The sequence below is a fragment of the Pan paniscus genome, chromosome 4 (genome assembly GCF_029289425.2).
Source record: "Pan paniscus chromosome 4, NHGRI_mPanPan1-v2.0_pri, whole genome shotgun sequence".
Lineage (NCBI taxonomy): Eukaryota > Metazoa > Chordata > Mammalia > Primates > Hominidae > Pan > Pan paniscus.
The window spans coordinates 959,724-980,482 of record NC_073253.2 but is presented as its reverse complement, the minus strand read 5'-3'; the positions used below and the strand labels follow the sequence as shown (position 1 = coordinate 980,482).

At 43.7% G+C, this 20,759-nt stretch overlaps 1 protein-coding gene across 8 annotated transcripts in view; it reads left to right on the top strand.

Moving 5' to 3' along the window:
• Positions 1-20,759, top strand: part of LOC134730354 (palmitoyltransferase ZDHHC11-like) — an 85,011-nt gene that overhangs the window by 42,216 nt on the left and 22,036 nt on the right. For 5 of the 8 annotated variants that reach the window (XM_063604132.1, XM_063604133.1, XM_063604134.1 and 2 more), the window contains 5 exons: positions 298-413; positions 3,994-4,028; positions 11,767-11,854; positions 15,342-15,376; positions 17,630-17,717. In XM_063604132.1, coding sequence (XP_063460202.1) covers positions 298-413; positions 3,994-4,028; positions 11,767-11,854; positions 15,342-15,376; positions 17,630-17,717 — 362 coding nt within the window. Of the gene's footprint in view, positions 1-297; positions 414-3,993; positions 4,029-11,766; positions 11,855-13,209; positions 15,176-15,341; positions 15,377-15,879; positions 16,098-17,629; positions 17,718-20,759 lie in introns of those variants that run through there. The other 3 variants (XM_063604137.1, XM_063604136.1, XM_063604138.1) reach the window with 3 other exon arrangements.

Sequence of the window (20,759 nt, the reverse complement as noted above, 5' to 3'; positions counted from 1 at the left end):
TGACACCACTAACAATGCAGCTCAATGAGGCCTTGGCAGGCGGGGGGCCATGGGTCAGCACCGTTCCCCAGGTCGCAGCTGCAGACCCCTCCTGCTGACCATCAGCTAGCTGCAGACCTGGGCCCACAAGGCACCTGCACTCATCCTGACCTCACAGGGCCTGCATGTTGAGCGGAGCAGTTCTCCCTGTGCAGGGGCCGGATCAGTGGCACTGGCCACTCTGCTGAGCTGTCCTGTGGGCGCCGTGCAAAGCCGCAGGGCTGGTAACTTGTCCTGTTCCTCCTTTTCCCTTTCCAGAGGCCAAGAAGATGACCACCTTTGAGTATCTCATTAATACCCGCAAAGAAGAGAGTTCAAAACATCCAGCAGTGAGGAAAGATCCATACGTGCAAATGGACAAAGGATTTCTCCAGGTACCACCTGTCTCTCTGCTCCATTTCTCCAGGCCTGGGACAATGTCTAAGGTCACTCGGTGGTTGGTACTCTCAGCCATGCTCCTTTACTTCAGGGCCGATGCAGCCCGTGGACTCTGCTGTGTGTGTGTCTGTGTGTGAGGCTCTGTGCATGGCTGTGTCTATGTGTCTTTGTGAAGATAAACACCAGTCATGCACCACGGACTTCCTAGTGCAAAGATAGGAAAGGAACTGAGTCTCCTGGACATTTCTATACTGCACTATACATCCTCCAAAGTTGAAATGTGCTTTTTGCATCTTTTTTTTTGAGACAGAATCTCGCTCTGTTGCCCAGGGTGGAGTGAAGTGGTGAAATCTCAGCTAACTGTAGCCGCCACCTCCTGGGTTCAAACAGTTTGCCTGCCTCAGCCTCCCAAGTAGCTGGGATCACAGATGTATGCCACTACGCCCCACTAATTTTTGTACTTTTAGTAGAGACGTGGTTTTGACATGCCAGGCTGGTCTCAAACTTCTGGCCTCAGGTGATCCGCCTGCCTTGGCCTCCGAAAGTGCTGGGATTACAGGCATGAGCCACTGTACCTGGCCTGAAACATGATTTTTAACTTAAGGAAGTTAGTTCCCTTTCCAGTGAAGTGACATGAATTATTATAACTAACTCAAGAAGACATAGAAAGTCTAAATAGACATAGAACAGCCAAGAGACTGAAGTACTAATTTAAAATCTCCCGGTGAAGAAAAATCCCAGGCCCTGTTGTCTTCATGCATGAATTCCAGCAAAGATTTAAAGAAAAAATACAATACCACCTACACACAGACTCTTTCAGAAAACAGAGAAGGAAGCAACACTTCCCAACTCATTCAGCAATGCCACTATCAACCTGACACCAAAGCCAGATATTCGTAAGCCAATACATTCAGGAAACACAGGCAGAGATCACTGATAAGACCTGGGGAAACCAAATTGAGCAGCATGGGGCAGGACTGTGCACTGTGGCCAAGTGATATCACTCCAGGGGTAAGCAGTGGCTTAAGGCCTAGGAATCAATTACTACAGCTCAGCACGTTAGTCCAACAGAGAACGGTAACCATGCAATCATGCCAATCAATGCAGAAAAGGATTTGTTAACAGCAAGTTCCCATTCATGATTTTTAACAAATCTCAGTGACCTAGGAATGATAGGAAAGCACCCTGTGTACCTGACATGACATTTACTGGTGAAAGGCTGGTGACCCTCTCTTGGAGGCTGGGCACAGGTGATGACGCCCTTTCCTCCTACTTTTGACATCACAGTCACATTCCAGCCAGCACAGCGCAGCAGGGAAAATGAAGGCACACAGAATACAAAATAAAACTGTGTTTATTTGCAGGCAACGAAACCTAAAAGTATGTTTTAAGACCTAGTTAAGATAATTAAATCACTTAACAAGGATGTGGGGCACATATTAAAATACACACTCGCACATCTCTATCCACCAGCAATGAAAAATCCGGGTTATATTTTTAAAACTTCCTTTCATAGTCTAATACAAAAAGAATAAATTTAACAAACCTTGTGCAAATATGTACACTGAAAGCTACACACCATGACTGAGAGAAGTCAGAGATGCTCTATTAAGTGAAAAGGTGTACAGCATTCATAGATTGGAAAAAAATACTGTTAAAAGGGCAATTTTCCCCAAAACTTATCTACAGATTTACCACAATCCCTGCTGAACCCCAGCAGGCGTCTGTTTTAGCAGAAATGACAAGGTGGTCCTAAAATGTATATGCAAATTCAAAAGACCTAGGCTACTGTACTAGCCAAATTATTTTGAGAAAAAATGAAATTGGAGAACTTACACAACCAGACTTTAAATTTTACTATAAAGCTGTAGCACTAAAGACAGGTGGCGCTGACATAGAGAGAGACATAAAGCTACAGTAATAACAACAGTGTGGCGCCGACAGAGACAGACATAGAGAAATGGACCAGAAGAAAGGTCCAAAGTTAAAGCTTTCATTTATGGTCAATTGACTTTAAATAACGGTACTAAAATCATTAAATGGGGAGAAATTATAGTTCCACAAGTGGTACTAGAACAATTGGATATCCACATGGAAAAGAAAAAAGAATGATTGAGTTCTTCATACCTGTACAAAGATTACCCAGGATCACTTCATTCCCCACAGAAGAATTAGCCCCAAATCCATCTGACACCTAAACTTAAAAGCTGAACATAGAACACTTCTAGAAACAAGCATAGAATGAAATCTCTGTGATCTTTAGTGAGACAAAGCTTGTCTTTGATCTGACACCAAAATCACTGCCTATTAAAGAAAAAAATCATAGTTTGGACTTTACCAAAATTGAAAATATTTGCTCTTCAAAAGTCACCATTAAGAAAATAAAAATACAGGCACACATGAGAGATACTGCAGGTTTGGTTTTAGAAAGCCACAATAAAGTGAACATGTCAGTAAAGCAAGTCACATGAATTTCTGGTTTCCCAGTGCTTATAAAAGTTACATTTACATGACATGTGTGCAACAGCGTTATGTCTAAAAACTATGTATCTGAATTAAAAGTGCTTTACTGCTAAAAGCTGCTTACACAGACGCTTGAAGTGAGCACACACTGCGGGGAAAATGGTGCCGACATACTTGCTTGACCAGGGTCACCACAAACCCTCAATTTGTGAAAAAACAGTATTTGTGAAGTGCAGTAAAGCAAAGCACAGTAAAGCCAGGTGTTCATTCCTGTGCAAGCCACAGGCAAAGAAAATATTTTCAAGTCTTAGACTGATGTCCGGAATACACAAAGACACAAAGAGCTTTCAAAGTGCAATTGTAAAAAAACAACAAACAAACAAAAACATAAACAAACAGAAAACCCAGTTTTTCAAATGGGCAAGAGGGCTGGACACAATGGGAAGCACCTATAATCTCAGTGCTTTGGGAGGCCAAGCAAGAGGACTGCTTGAGGCCAGGAGTTCAAGACCAGCCTGAACATCTCTACAAAAATAAATAAAAATACATACATACATACATACATATAAAAAATGGGCAAAAGATTTGAACAAACTCCTTACCAAGGTAGATGTAGATGTATAGATACATGGATGCCACATAAGCACATGGAAAAAAATGCTCAACATCATTCTACATCAGGCAGCTGCAAAACATCATTCTACATCAGGCAGCTGCAAATTAAAACCACAATCAGATACTACCACACACCCAGGAGAATGCTTGTCATCAACAAGACAGACACCACCGAGGGCTGGTGAAGTTGTAGAGAAATTTCAAGTCTCCTGCGTTTTTTGCTAGTGGGAGTTAAATGAGGGTGTAAAGTGCCACCATGTTGGAAAGCAGTTTGGCATTTCTTTAAAAGATAAATGTCTAATATATGACCAGAATCCCACTCCCAGTTTCTCACCAGAGAGAAATGAAAACACGTGCACACGTAAGTGGTTCTGAGATCTGAACTCAGGACCCAAGAGAACTCAAAACCCAGAAATAATAGACGTGACTTTTATGTAAGAATCAGCTGCATGTCAGCAACTTCTTTTTTCATGTGACGAATTTTCTTTTGCCCCACAGCAAGGAGATGGCGCCCTGGGCTCATCTGCACAGGGGTAAGTTGCAAGGTTCCTGCAGTAGCTTGGTCGCTCTGAAGAATAGCTGTATTCTTTTCTTAACTCAAATGACTTTGGAAAATAATTCACCTATGATGAGACATTTTGAAATCATGGGATGATGCAGTAGAAGATAAAATAGTTTTGTTTAATGTTGTTAAATTATACCAAATTATCTATCTCAATGTGCTTGTCTTACTTGCAGAAACTACATTCTTCACTCCCTTCTTCATAACTAACATCTGAACTAACACACAAGAGTAAGACCCGCTTATTTATTTCTACATCTCTCCATGAACATGTGGGTAGTTGTGAGTCTGAATGTATTTCTTATGATCTCTAATAGTGTTTCATAGAAATTGTAAGCTCTGAGAGTCCAACCCATTCCTGAGTCAAGGTGCTAAGTAAATGGGAGCACTGGGAGTGCCTTGACCCGGAGCCCCACCCAACAGGGCCAGGGCTGGCTTCACAAACAGGGTTTCCAGAAGCGTCTTTGAGCTAGTGCTGTGCAGTGCGGTTCGTTTTATTTTGGAAGCTGAGAGTCAAAGGGCACGCGCATTTTCAATCTTCACAGACTCTTTCTGATGACTTTCTCACAAGGGTGGAGCAGTTCACACTTCATTCAACGCTGTCGCTCTTCTCACTCTGAAACACTAACAGTATGCTTAGTTTTATTCAAAGAAATATATAATGTTTTAATATGCATTTCCTTACTACAATTACGACTGAACATTTTTGTTGTGTGAATGAATGTTCAACAGTTGGGTTATTTGGATTATCAAACGTAACAGCTCTTTGCTTATTACGAACCCTATGGGATCTTTCACAGTGTAGAGGTTGTGGACTTTTCTGAAGCCAAATTTGTTAACATTTCCTTTTGTCTTGCTTTAAAAAGGCGTCATTACTCTAAGGTTATACAAATATCCTCCAATACTCTTTGCTTATATAGTTATAACTTTTTTATTTTTATTTTTATTTTTTGAGATGGAATTTCACTCTGTCACCCAGGCTGGAGTGCAGTGGTGTGATCTCGGCTCACTGCAAGCTCCACTTCCCGGGTTCATGCCATTCTTCTGCCTCAGCCTCCCTAGTAGCTGGGACTACAGGCGCCGGCCACCACACACGGCTAATTTTTTTGTTTGTTTGTTTTTTTAGTAGAGATGGGTTTCACCCTGTTAGCCAGGATGATCTCGATCTCCTGACCTCATGATCTGCCTGCCTTGGCCTCCCAAAGTGCTGGGATTACAGACGTGAGCCACCCCACCAGTCCTAGTTATAATTTTTATTTTTATGTTATTTCGATAGTTTTGGGGAACAAGGTGTTTGGTTGCATGGAAAAGATTTTTAGTGTTGATTTCTGAGATTTTGGTGCACCCACCACCTGAGCAATGTATACGGTTCCCAATGTGTAGTCTTTTATCCATCACCCTCCTCCCACCACTCCCCCTGAGTCCCAAAAGCCCATTACATCATTCTTATGTCTTTGCATCCTCGTAGCTTAGCTCCCACTTATAAGTGAGATACTACGATGTTTGGTTTTTCATTCTTGAGTTACTTCACTTAGAATAATGGTCTGCAACTCCATCCAGGTTGTGTGAGTGCTGATATTTCATTCCTTTCTATGGCTGAGTAGTAGTCCATGGTATTTACATATATACAGATCACAAATATATATCACATTTTCTTTATCCACTGATTTGTTTTAGGCTGGTTTCATATTTTTGCAATTGCAAACTATGCTGCTATAAACATGTGGGTGCAAGTATCTTTTTCATAAGATAACTTCTTTTCTTCTGGGTAGATAGCCAGTAGTGGGATTGCTAGATCAGATGAGAGTTCTACCTTTAAGTTCTTTACAGAATCTCCGTACTGTTTTTTATAGTAGTTGTACTAGTTTACATTCCCACTAGCAGTGTAAAAGTGTTCCTTTTCACCACATCCATGCCAACATCTGTTATTTCTTTATTTTTAAAATTATGGCCATTCTTCCAGGAGTAAGGTGGTATTGCATTGTGGATTTTATTTGCATTTCCCTGTTAATTAGTGATGTTCAGCATTTTTCCCTATGCTTGTTGGCCATTTGTATATCTTCTCTTGAGAACTGTCTCTTCATGAATGTTGCCCACTTTTTGATGGGATTGGTTTTGTTGTTTGTTTGTTTGTTTGAGACAGAGTCTCACTCTGTCACCCAGGCTGGAGTGCAGGGGCATGATCTTGGCTCGCTGAAGCCTCTGCCTCCTGGGTTGAAGCGATTCTCCTGCATCAGGCTCCCAAGTACCTGGGATTACAGTCACCCACCAGCACGCCCAGCTAATTTTTGTGTCGTTAGTAGAGACAAGTTTCACCATGTTGGCCAGGCTGGTCTTGAACTCTTGACTTCAAGTGATCTGCCTGCCCCAGCCTCTGAAAGGACTGGGATTACAGACATGAGCCACCACACCCAATTGGATGATTTGTTTTTTTCTTGCGGATTTGTTTGAGTTCCTTTTAGATTCTGGATATTAGTCCTTTGTCAGATGTACAGATTGTGAATATTTTCTTCCTTTCCGTGGGTTCTATTTAGTCTGCTTATTACTTCTTTTTCTGTGCAGAAGGTACTTATTTAAAATAAAGATAAATTAAGATCAATTGCATCTATTTATCTTTGTTCTTGTTGCATTTGCTTTTGGATTCTTCGTCATGAGCTCTTTGCTGAAGTCAATGCCTAGAAAAGTTTTTCTGATGATATCTTGTAGATTTTTGTATGCTTTCAGGTCTTAAGTCTTTTATCCATCCTCAGTTGATGTTTGTAAAAGGTGCGAGGAGAGGATCCAGCTTCATTCTTCACATGTGGCTTGTGAATCATCCCAGCACCTTGTATTGAATAGGATTCCTTTCCCCACTTGATGTTTTTTGTTTGTTTGTTGAATATTGATTGGCAGTAAGTATTTGGCTTTATTTATGAGTTCTCTATTCTGTTCCATTGATCTACACACCTATTTCCATATTAGTACCCTGCTGTTTTGGTAACTCTAGCTTTGTAGTATAGTTTGAATTCAGGTAATGTGATGCCTCCAGATTTGTTCTTTTTGATTAGTCTTCCTTGGCTATCTGGGGTCTTTTTTGGTTCCATATGAATTTTAGGATTGTTTTTTTCTAGTTCTGTGAAGAAAGATGATTCTGCTTTGAGGGGAATTGCATTGAATTTGTGGATTGCTTTGGCAGTGTGGTCATTTTCACAATAGTAATTCTACCCATTCACAGGCCTGGGATGTGTTTCCATTTATTTGCATTTTCTATGTTCACTTTCAGCAGGTTTTTGTAGTTTCCATGTAGAGATATTTCACCTTTTGGGTTAGGTATATTCCTAAGTTGTTTTTTTTTTCTTTCAGCTGTTGCAAAAGGGGTTGACTTCTTCATTTGATTCGCAGCTTGGTCATTGTTGGCACATAGCAATGTTACTGATTTGTGTCCATTGATTTTGTATCCTGAAACTTTACTGAATTCATTTATCAGATTTAGGAGCTTTCTGGATGAGTATTTAGAGTTTTCTAGGTATACAACCATATCATCAGTGAACAGGGACAATTTGACTTCCTGTTTACCAATTTGGATGCTTTTTCTTTCTCTTCTCTGATTGCTCTGGCTAGGTCTTCCAGTACTGTGTCGAAAGGAAGTGGTGAAAGTGGGCATCCTTGTCTTATTCCAGTTCTGAGGGGCAATGTTTTCAACTTTTCCCCATTCAGTATAATGTTGGCTGTGGGTTTGTCATAGAAGGCTTTTATTACCTTGAGGTATGTCCCTTCTGTGCTGATTTTGATGAGTGTTCTATTTATAAAGGGATGGCAGAGTTTGTCAGATGCTTTTTCTGCATCTATTGAGATCTCTGATTTTTTGTTTTTAATTCTGTTTATGTGAGGTATCACATTTATTGACTTGCATCTATTAAACCATTCCTGCATATGTGGTATGAAACCCACTTGACCATGGTGTTATTATCTTTTTGCTATGCTGTTTGATTCGGTTCGCTAGTATTTTGTTGAGGATTTTTGCATCTATATTCATGAGGGATATTGGTCTGTAGTTTTCTCTTTTTGCTATGTCCTTTCATGGTTTGGGTATTAAGGTGATACTGGCTTCATAGAATGATTTATGGAGGATTCCCTCTTTATCTTTTGTAATAGTTTCCATAAGATTGGTACCAGTCCTTCTTTGGATGCCTGGTAGAATTCAGCTGTGAATACATCCTGGCTATTTTAGTTGGCAATTTTTTTATTACTGTTTCAATCTCGCTACTTGTTATTAATCTGTTACGAGTTTCTATTTCTTCCTGATTTAATCTAGGTGGGTTGTATATTTCCAGGAAGTTATCCATCTCCTCTGGATTTTCTAGTTTGTGTACATAACGGTGTTCATATTGGCCTTAAATGATCTTTTGTATTCCTTTGGTATCAGTTGTGCTATCTCTCATTTCATTTCTAATTGAGCTTATTTGGATCTTTTCTTTTTTTGCTTAATGTTGCTAATGGTCAATCAATTTTGTTTGTGTTTTCAGAAAACTGGCCTTTTTATTTATCTTTTGTGGTTTTTTGTTTGTTTGTTTGTTTGAATTTCATTTAGTTCTGCTCTGATGTTCGTTATTACTTTTCTTCTGCTGGTTTTGGGTTTGATTTGTTCTTGTTTCCCTGGTTACTTCAGGTGTGACTTTAGATTGTCTGTTTGTGCTCTTTCAGTCTTTTTGATGTGGCCATTTAATGCTGTGAACATTCCTTTTAGCATCACTTTTGCTGTGTCCTTGAGGTTTTGGTAAGTTGTGTCACAGTTATTCAGCTTGAAGAACTTTTAAATTTCCCTCTGGATTTCATTGTCGACCCAAAGATCATTCAGAAGCAGTTATTTAATTTCTGCATATTTGTGTAATTTCATGGGTTCCTTTTGGAGTTAATTGTCAATTTTATTCCTTTGTGGTCTGAAAAGATACTTGATGTAATTCTGATTTTCTTAAATTCATTGAAACTTGTTTTGTGGCCTATGATATGATGTATCTTGGAGAATTTTCCATGTACTGCTGAAAAGAATGTACATTCTGCAGCTGTTGGGTAGAATGTTCTGTAAATATCTGTCAAGTCCTTTTGTTCTAGGATATAGTTTAAGTTCATTGTTTCTTTGTTGCCTTTCTGTCTTGATGACCTGTCTAGTGCTATCAGTGCAGTATTGTGTCCGACACTATAATTGTGTTTTCATCAGTCTCATTTCTTATGTCCAGTAAGAATTGTTTTATAAATTTAGGGGGTCCCTCGTTAGATGTATATATAGTTAGGATTGTGATATTTTTCCTTTTGGAGTGATTCTTTTATCATCGTATATTGTTGCTCTTTGTCGTTCTTAACTGTTGTGGCTTTAAAGTCTGTTGAGTCTGGTATCAGAATAGTTCCTCCTGCCTGCTGTTGGTTTCCATTTGTATGGAATATCTTTTCCGCCACTTTACCTTAAGTTTATTTCAGTCCTGATACATTAGGTGTGTCTCTTGAAGACAGCAGGTACTTGGTTGGTGGACTTTTCTCCATTCTTCCACTCTGTATTTTTTAGATGGTGCTTATAGGCCATTTACATTCAGTGTTAGCATTTGGATGTGAGGTACTGTTTTATTGATCATGCTAGTTGTTGCCTGAATACCTTGGTTTTTTAATTTGTGTTACTGTTTTCTCAGTCCTGTAAGATTTATGCTTTAAGGAGGTTCTGTTTTGGTGTATTTTGAGGTTTTGTTTTAAGATTTGGAACTCCTTTTAGTATTTCTTGTAGGACTGACTTGTTAGTGGCCAGTTCTGTCAGCACTTGTTGTTCTGAAACAGACATTTTCTCTACTTCATTTAGGAAACATAGTTTTGCTGAATACAAAATTATTGGCTGTTAATTATTTTGTTTGGAGAGGCTAGAGATAGGACCCCAATCCCTTCTAGTGTGTAGAGTTTCTGCTGAGAAATCTGCTGCTGATATGAGAGGTTTTCCTTTAGAGGTTACCTGATGTTTTGCCTCCCAGCTCTTAAGATTCTTTGATTTGTGTTGACTTTAGATAACCTGATGACCATGTGCCTCAGTGATGATCTTTTTGCAATGAATTTCCCAGGCATTCTTTGAGCTTCTTGTCTTTGGATGTCTAGAACTCTAGCAAGGCCAGGGAAGGTTTCCTTGACCATTTCCTCAAATAAGTTTTCCAAACTTGTGGATTTGTCTGCTTTGTCAGGAACACTATTTTTAGGTTTGGCTGTTTAACATAATCCCTAAGTTCCTGGAGGCTTTGTTCTTTTTTAAAATTATTTTTTTCCTCTTTGTCTGGCTGGGTTATTTAAAAAGCCTTGTTTTTGAGTTCTGAAGTTCTTTGTTCTACTTGTTAGATCCTGCTGTTGAAAGTTTCTGATGCATTTTTCATTTCTCTTAGTGTGTCTTTTGTTCCAGAAGTTGTGACTGTGTTTTCTTTAGGATCTCTATTTCCCTGGAGCATTTTTCATCTATATCCTGTATTGATTTTTAAATTTCTTTAAGTTGGTTATCACCTGTCTTTGGTATCTCCTTGAGTAGTTTAATAATCAACCTTCTGAATTCTTTCCAGCAATTCTGATTTTCTTCTTGGTTTGGATCTCTCACTGGGGAGCTAGTGTGGTCTTTTGAGGGTGGAATAGAGCCCTGTTTCATGATATTACCAGGATTACTTGTCTGATTCCTTCTCATGTGTGTAGATTATTTCAGTGGGAAAATCTGGAACTCAAGGCTGCTGGTCAGATTCTTTAGTCCCATGGGGTGGTCCCTGATTTGTGCACTCCCCCTTCCCCTAGAGATGGAGCTTCCTGCAAACCAGACAGCAGTGATTGCTATTGTTCTTCTGGGTCTCTCCACCCAGCAGGGCTACCAGGCTGGTGCTGGGGAATGTCTGCACAGAGTCCTGTGATGTGATCCATCCTCAGGTCTCCCAGCTGTGGATGCTAGCACCTGCTCCGGTGGAGGTGACAGGGGACCGAAGTGGACTCTGTGGGGGTCCTTGGCGGTCGATAGGTTTACTGTGCTGACTTTCTCAGAGGCTGGTTATTCTAGCAGTGAAGTTGTCACATGGGCAGACTCAGGACCTCTGGTTATTCAGAATATTGCGGGAGGTGGAATAAGCTCTTGTTTTCTCCTTCCTAGGAGCAGGGTTGTTCTGTCATGAGTTGCTGTCATGTCCTGAGCTGACTGGCCTCCAGCCAGGAGGTGGCACTTTTGAGACAGCAGCAGAGTTGTCACCTGTTCTGTGGAATTTGCAGTGGCCTATGGCATCTTCCAAAGGCTCTGTGACTTTTTTTGTTTTTTCTGGTATGCTGCTGTGGTGGTTCCTGGAGTGAAAGGCCACAGTATGAGTCTCCACATGCTGTTTTGTCTCTCCATGTGGGAGCTGCACATCAGACCTGTCTCCCATCTGCCATCAACCTTCAGAACCCGTCTTAGGCACTGGTGTAGGGCAAGTCTCACACGGTGGGTGGAGGCACTGCTTTGCATTGTCCCAGTGGCAAAGAGTCATGGTCCTTTACATGAGGAGCTTCTTACGTTTGCCACTGCACATAACGCAGGAGTACTTAGACAACCTCCCAGGAGCTGCTGGTCTGCAAGTTTCTGAGACATGTGTGCCCCACAGCAGTGGTGCTGACACGACGCGGTGCAGCCCCCAGCGCCACCCTGAGCCCCCCAACAAAGCTGAGATGAGTTTCTCTCCTCCTTCCTGTCCCACCAGAGTCAAGGCCAAGAGCTCCCTGCTGATTCACAAGCACTTATGTCACTTCTGCACTTCAGTAAACCAGGATGGGGATTTGACGGCACGGGTAAGTTGCAGTCACCAGCGATGCACCCCGAGGTCAGGGCCGTGTGCAGAATATGTGGTCTCGGGTCCCCCAAGCTGAGGTTAAGGCAGTATTTAGAATGGAAGCACTCTGTGTCCAAGGGTGCTGCTCACATGGGAATGATGGTGGGTGGAGCACAGAAGAGAGATGGAGTGAGAGGCAGGAATGCTTCCCAGCTGTGGGTGACAGAGACAGATGGGTCCCAAAGTGGGAGCCCCCAGCACTGGAGCACCACCATCAGGCTGTGGTGATGGGCAGATGCCCAGGGCAGGCTCTGAAGTGCCCAGAACATGCAGCGAGGGACAGTGCTGTGATAAAGGATGGAGGGAAATTGGTAGCCATGGCAGAAGCCATGTGCTGTTTTTTTTTTAAATAAAATGCTTAGGAAAGACTGTGTGTAGGAGACAGATGGGAATAGACGATGTGTGTGTGGTCACACGTACAAGTGTATGGTGTGTGGTTGCACATATGTGGGGGGGTGTGGTTATGTGTGTGGTTTTGTGTGTGGTGTGTGGTCACATGTATATGTGTATGAATGGTGTGTGTTTGTTACATGGACTCTGTGTCCATCCTTCACAGGAAAAGACCAGCGCGGCTGCTGGCTTTAGGGCCACATATTTCTGTTCCTGCTCTGGGGTCAGCTTCCAGTGGTTTCTGCTGGGTCATTATTTATTTTTTAGAGATGAGATCTCACTCCATCACCCAGCATGGACGGCAGTGGTGGGATAATGGCTCACTGCAGCCTCCAACTCCTGGGCTCAAGCAATCTTCCCACCTTAGCCTCCTGAGTAGCTGAAAGTACAAGCATATGCCACCACGCCCAGCCAATTTATTTTTTATTTTTTATTTCTTAAGAGATGGGATCTCACTCTATTGTCCAGGCTTGTTTGGAACTTCTCATCTCAAGTGATTCCTTGACCTCAGCCTCTAATAGCACAGGGATTAGAGGCATGAGCCACGACGCCAGGCCGCAGGCTGGTCCTTTTGAGCAGGTTTTGTCATGGGGCCAGCTTCTGGAGGTTACAGGTGTGTTCTCCTTCCCTGTGGGGGCAGGGCCACCTCACCACACTTCCCCAGGATTTCAGGGAACAGGCTCCTGTGACTTGGAAATAAAAAGGGATCAGCCTAGGCTGGAGGAACAGCGACGCTGGTGTCCAAGCCTTGCCCCTTGCCTGCACTTCCAGCAAAGATTTGGAGACACACTCAGTGGAAATCGATTGAGCCCCCAGCCCACCCTGGCCCAGACTCAGCCACCAAAGTTCCCTCACTGCATGTGGCACACGGGCTCATGGGAGTTTCTCTGCCTGCGATTGTCCACGTTGACACCTTCTGCGCAGGTGCATTTGTGAGTCCCCTCAGTGTCTCTGCAGCATCTATGTGTGGATGAATAGTGAAGCCACATGAGGCCTGTTCTGAAGCAGAGAAGATCCGCTCAGCATCACGTTGAATCCCAAGCCCGTGTCTCCGTGGGCTCCAGGACAATCCTATGAAAGTGACACCGTCGGTTCATTGTTCACATCGGGGAGGAGAATTCCATCTGAAAATGCGCGTGACTTCACTGACACCCGCGTCCGTGGCACAGCCCTGTGCTGAGCTCCACAGTCCTACAGTCCATCGCCTCCCCTTGGAGTGGGCCCACAGCTGCAGACAGTGTTGTCCATAGAAGATGCTCTGACTAGATGAATGGAACAAACTGGAAACTCCAGAAACAAGCCCTTCTTTACATTTCTGGTGTTTGGCTTAAATGGAAGGTGCCAAGGTGAGGCAATGGGGAAACATGGAAGGGTTTGTAATGAGTGTGGTGCTGCAGCTGGATAACCACATGCCAAACACAGACACACAGCTCAGTCCCACCTAGAAAGCAGTGCACAATCCATCAGAGACCTCATAGTAAGAGGGGGAAACTTTAACATTCCTACAAAAATCCTAGAATATCTCTGGGGTCTTGTGTTAGGCAAACTCTTCTTTGATAGATACCAAAAACACTATTTCACAAAACGGATACATTTGACTTTAAGCATTTAAAATTATTTCTTCCATTGTCACCAGTAAAAGAGTGAAAATATAAGCCACAGGCTGAAATAAAATATTTACAAGTCATACGCTTTCATCCAGAATATTTAAAGAACCCTGAAAACTCAAAAATACACAACAGCTCAGTTTTTAAATGGGTGAAAGATTGAACACGTTCTTCACCAAGGCAACAATATCCATGAGAAATAAAGCCCACAAAATGGTGCTCAACATCATTTGCCACCAGGGAACCACCAGCTAAAATCACAATAAGATACTGCTGCACCCCATTAGAGTAGCTGCAAGAAAGCAGATTAAGGATACCATCCAGGCACAAAGCTTCACACCTGAAATCCCAGAGCTTTGGGTGGCCCACAAGGCAGGAGGATCCATTGAGGCCAGGAGTTTGAGACCAGTCTGGGCAACATAGCAAGACCCTGCCTCTAAAAAATATAAATAAAAAAAGGTGATCCATATCAAGTGTTGGTGAAGACATCGGAGAACTGGAAGTCTCATCCATTGCTGATGGGGATGAAAGATGATGCCACATCACCAAGCAGTTTGGCAAAGCTTCTGATGCTGAGCATGTACTTATCATATGAGCCAGCACTCCCACTCCCAGATTCTTACCCAAGAGCAATGAAAGCAAGACTCTGTCTCTAAAAAATATAATTAAAAAGAAGATGAACAATACCAAGTGTTAGTGAAGACATCGGAGAACTGGAAGTCTCATGTATTGCTCATGGGGATGGAAAATGATGCCACATCGGCGAGCAGTTTGGCAAAGCTTCAGATGCTGAGCATATACTTATCATATGAGCCAGCACTCCCACTCCCAGGTTCTTAACCAAGAGCACTGAGAACAACATGAGTGTGCACGTGTCGCAGGTGTTTTTCTTTGCTAGAGCTTCCACAAGCAGGAACCACACATGGGGCGTTGGAACAAGAAATGTATTTTCTGACATATCTGCAGGCTGGAAGTCCCAGAGCACAGTGTCTGCAGGGTTGGTTTCTCCTAAGGCCGCTCTCCTTGCCTTGTAGATGGCCACCTGTTCTCTGTGTCCTCTCACAGTCTTCCCTCTGTCTGTGTCTTTGTTATAATCTCCCCTTCATAAAAGGACACCAGTCACTCTGGATTAGGGCTCACTCTAATAGCCTCATCTAACATCCATTACCTCTTTCAAGACCCTGTCTCCACATATAGTCACATTGTGAGGTACTGGGTGTCAGGATGTCAACCTATGAATTTGGAGGAGGATATAGTTCAGCCCATAATACAAGGATTGGGAGGAAGCGTGCTGTGTCACCACTGAGATCCTATTCCATGATCCAGGCATTCTTGAAGTACCATTACTCAGAAGTGACTGTCAGAACTGACTAGAAATGGACTTGAATTTTTTTTAAGAATAAGTTCAATGTCAATTCATTCTATGAATTTTGCTTCACTTCCCCACAGGAAGGGGATGAAGACCCGTGTCCATCTGCACTTGGGTGAGTTTGTAAGTTTAATGGGATTATTTTATCTATTAGTAACATAGTTATACACTCGTCTCATCTTGAATTACTTAGGATAATATGTCATCCATTTAATGTCTTCAAATATCCTGAAGTGCCAGGAGGTGGCACTTTCGAGAGAGCAGCAAAACTGTCACCTGTCCTGTGGAATCACAGCAGCCTGCGGCTTCTTTTAAAGGCTCTGTGATTTGTTGTTTTTTTCCTGGTACGCTCCTTGGTGGTTCCTGCGGCAAAAGTCCACAGTATGAGTGTCCACATGCTGTTCTCTGTCCTGGTGGGAGCTGCACATCAGCCCTGTCTCCTGTCTGCCATCAGCCCTGCATGCTTTCACTTGATGCTTCCCAAAACAGTTGTGTTGTGTAGTGGAGATCAGAAGGGTAGTTCACACCCCTTCAGCAGCAAAGAAGCAGTCCTGAATATTGAATCTTTGCAGTTTCCATCCTAAATGCCTTGGCTGAGCCGCCATCTCCTTGTTTCAGTGATGGGCACCACAGGCCTGTAGCTTCTTAGGCTCTGGGAGGAGGCGCAGTGGAAATTGAGGTCGCCGTGAGGTCGCTCCGATGTCGCCGCACACTGTTGCTGCCTGGCTACCTTCCCATCTCTGTCGTCATGGAGAGTGTGGGCAGGGGACCCCTGGCCCTCTTCCTTCTTCTCCTGCCCCGGGGGGAGCAGCAGAGAGCCAAGGGGCTGGAGGAGGGTAAAGACGTTATTCATATTTCTATTTGCTTCCTTTACACTTTGATTTTTCAGGCCAGTTGGGATTTATTGTTGTATTCAGGGAGATAAGAGATAAGGTTATTTTATCCCAACGAAGTAACTATTGGTTTTCACCTCATGTATTAAATATTGCACCTTTCCCCATCAAATTGAAAGGCCCTTTTTCTGGTTCACTGTGTTTCCCTAAACACAGGCCCAGGTCTGTGTCTGTCTCATGGGTCTGTGTCCTGGAGGTGCATCATCTGTTTAAATTACAGAACCTTATTTAGCTACTATATTTTAATATCCTGCAGGCAAATAAGCCTCTAAAGATTTTTTCATTTTTCATTTACTTTTGACAATTCTTACACATTTATTTTTCCATATGAGCTTTCAGATGACTTTGTCCAGTTCCTAGACACATGAAATTCAAGTTCCAGTTACATTAGTTACACACTTTCCATTGGGAGGGGACCACATCACAGCCCCCACAGAGAGGCAGCAAAGGTCCTGGAAGTCAGAGTCTCCACCATGGCCAGAAAGTGGAGTGCAGCCCCCCTTCCCCAGGTGTGCACCAGCCCCACCCCTCACAGACACTGGCAGGGGCTCAGCCCACAGCTTCCTGGCAGGCAGAAGAGACAGGGCCTGTGTCCCTGGAAATGTCACTGTCCCTTACTCCACAGCCAGGGGGCAAAGGGCTTCTTGGATCAGGACAAGGCCCTGTTGGTAATGATCACAACTGCAGAGAATTCATGCAGACTTTTGCTTAGTTCAGCAGTCAAGGTGTATGGCTTACTGGGAAAAGTTCATTCCCTTTCAAACGACCCATTAAGTCTTCTATGAAATTGCTTTTCTTAGAAGGGTGATTGGCAAAACTACTGTGTAGATCCGAAGCACTTGAATATCACTTCGAACTATCATGTAACTATGGTCTTTTAAATAAAATATAAAAATGCTTTCTCTGTGATGCATTTTGGGCAAGATTAATAGAAATGTAACTATAACCGGAATTACAAACTTTCTCTCTAAAACCAAAACAAAAGGAAAAACTAAAGTTGTGTAATGATTGCCAAATCAACATGTATATGTTGTAGAAAATTAGGGAATGGCAAAGATTTCCAGGTAAAAATGAAGGTCACCTGACCCACCTGACACCCCTGTGACATGTATGATGTGCTGTTTTATAAAATTACAGTCACCTTGTAGCCCAGTGTAGACCAGCTACACTAACGGAGGACACTACCTGTCTAAGGCACTGGTCTAGGGTGGGGCTCGCAGACTTCAGGGAGGTACTGCTTTACAGAATCCAAGTGGGAAGGAGTCCTGGTCCTTTACACGAGAAGCTCCTTCTGTTTCCCACTGTGCAGTAACCCGGGAGCACTCACACAACCTCCCGGGAGCTGCTGGTCTCCAGTTTCTGAGACACATGGGCCCCATGCAGTGGTGCTTACAGGACACACTGTAGCCTCCAGTGCCATCCTGAGCGCCCTACAAAACTGTGGTGTGTTTCTTTCCTTCTGTTTGCCCCACCAGAGCCAAGGCCAGGAACTCCCTGCTGATTTGCAGGCGCCTGTGTCAGTTCTCCACTCGTGTACACCCAGACGGGGGCTCGATGGCACAGGTAAGTTGCAATCACTGGCGCTGTCCCCGAGGACAGGGCCATGTGCAGAATGTGTGTCTGAGGTCCCCCAAGCTGAGGTTAAGGTAGTATTCAAAATGGAAGCACTCTGTGTCCAAGGGTGCTGCTCACATGGGAATGATGGTGGGTGGAGCACAGAAGAGAGATGGAGTGAGAGGCAGGAATGCTTCCCAGCTGTGGGTGAGAGAGACAGACGGGTACCAAAGTGGGAGCCCTCAGCACTGCAGTGCCACCATCAGGCTGCGGTGATGGGCAGATGCCCAGGGCAGGCTCTGAAGTGCCCAGAACATGCAGTGAGGGACAGTGCTGTGATAAAGGATGGAGGGAAATTGGTAGCCATGGCAGAAGCTGTGTGCTGTGGTTTTAAAATAAAATGCTTAGGAAAGACTGTGTGTAGGAGACAGATGGGAATAGAGATGTGTTTGTGGTCACATGTGCACGTATGTGTTGGTGTGTGATGTGGGTGTGGTTTTGTGTGTGGTGTGTGGTCATGTATATGTGTGTGAATGGTGTGTGTTTGTTACATGGGTACATGGACTCTGTGTCCGTCCTTCACGGGAAAAGCCCTGTGTGGCTACCGGCTTTAGGGCCACATATTTCTGTTCCTGCTCTGGGGTCAGCTTCCAGCGGTTTCTACTGGGTTGTTATTTATTTTTTGGAGATGGGATCTCACTCTGTCACCCAGCATGGATTACAGTGGTGGGATAATGGCTCACTGCAGCCTCCACCTCCTGGGCTCAAGCGATCTTCCCACCTCAGCCTCCCGAGTAGCTGAAACTACAGGCGTGTGCCACCACACCCAGCCAATTTATTTCTTATTTCTTAAGAGATGGGGTCTCACTCTGTTGCCTGTGCTGGTTTGGAACTTCTGGTCTCAAGCAAGCCTCTGGCCTCAGCCTCCCATAGCAGGGCGATTACAGGCATGAGCCACTGTACTAGGCTGTGGGGGAATCCATCTGAGAAGGCTTTGTGAGGCGGCCAGCTTCTGGAGGTTACAGGTGTCTTCTCCTTCCCTGTTGGGGCAGGGCCGCCTCACCGCACTTCCCCAGGACTTCAGGGAACGGGCTCTTGAGACTTGGAAATGAAAAGGGATCAGCCAGCCTAGAGGAACAGCGACGCTGGCGTCCAAGCCTTGCCCCTTCCCTGCACTTCCAGCAAAGATATGGAGACACTCAGTGGAAACCGATTGGGCCCCCAGCCTGCCCCGCCCAGACTCACCCACCAACGTTCCCTCACTCCATGTGGCACACAGGCTCACAGGATTTTCTCTGCCTGCAATCATCCACATGCACACCTGCTGCCGGGGTGCAATTGTGAGTCCCCTCGGTCTCTCTGCAGCGTCTCGGTGTAGATGACGATTTACAGTCACCCTTGTGTGAAGCCACATGAGGCCTGGTCTGAAGCAGAGAAGATCCGCTCCGCATCACGTTGGATCCCAAGCCCGCGTCTCCGTGGGCTCCAGGACAATCCTATGAAAATGACACCGTCGGTTCGTTGTTCACATCGGGGAGGAGAATTCCATCTGAAAATGCGCGTGACTTCACTGACACCCGCGTCCGTGGCACAGCCCTGTGCTGAGCTCCACAGACCTATAGTCCATCGCCTCCCCTTCGAGAGGGCCCAGAGCTGCAGACAGTGTTGTCCATAGAAGACACCCTGACTCGATGAATGGAACAAACTGGAAACTCCAGAAACAAGCCCTTTACATTTCTGGTGTTTGGCTTAAATGGAAGGTGCCAAGGTGAGGCAATGGGGAGACATGGAAGGGTGTGTAATGAGTGTGCTGCAGCAGCTGCATAACCACATGCCAAACACACACACACAGCTCAGTCCCACCTAGAAAGCAGTGCACAATCCATCGGAGACCTCATATTTAGAGAGGAAAGTTTAACCTCCCTAGAAAACTCACAGAATATTTTTTTTAATAGTAAATATACAGTTGTCCTCTTAAATTGGTTAAGAGCACAAAACGTAACAGGCAGAAGGTCTGTTTCAAACAAATTAAAAAGCTATGTTTTTTCAAGTGTGTTTTTAAAGTTTTCCCCAAGTGAGATATATACATACCCACAAAAATAGTGCGTGAAGGAAAGCTGTCATACGGAAGGAGTTGTGTCCTGAATTCTTCAAGGAAACACATATGGAAATATGAATTGATAGAGACAGCAACACATTAATAATCTTTTAAAATTGAATCTTAAAATCCTGCATGGCACAAAGCTATAGTATAAAGTATTGATAAGTACAAAGGGAAAAGTCTGTACAGCTTTTAGCAAAAATGCTTTTGCAGAAAAGCAAATTAAAATAATGCAAACAGCATACCGAGGTGGCCACAGCTTGACCTCAGAGCTACAACTTCTCATATCTGTGTCAGAAAATCCTATGTATCCAGAATAGAGTAAAATTTCAGGACAAAACATGGACTTTTTAACAGTTCTTACTTTACCCATTTTAAGTTCTTTTTATCTCCCCTACCCCCCAGGGCAGTAATTCAGCAAGATCCAGCAGAAAGAGGGCTACCTTTAGAATTGGCTATTTGATGTTTCTTCCCATGGGGAGAGTGTCATGGAGCCTGGACATTTCAGGCTCATGCATCCATGACCAGTCTCCCACTGGGGTCAGAAAAATTCAGCCATAGACTTGGTGAACTTGGCTTCCCGCTGCTGCTTTGTTCTCCTGCTGATGAAGGTCAGCTTCAGGGTGTATCTGCCATCAAACCTTTTAAGACTGGAGGGCAGCTCCCAAACAGCATCAGAATCCACTCCTGTAGGCTCTTTTCTGTGGGCCACGAGAAAGATGATCTTCTCCTTAGATGAGGTCTAAATAGTCAGAATTCCCATCATCACAAAGCCAAAACGGGCTTGGACTCTGGAAAGGGATGCATATAATCCCAAATCACAGCCACTAGGGCAAAGCAACAGGAGATTGTACAGATGGTGAGGTGACCGTCAATTAGACAAAAATTCTCCACGTATTTGTATTTTTCCAGAAGTATCTTTTTGGCAGAATCATCCAGAGTTTTTCACA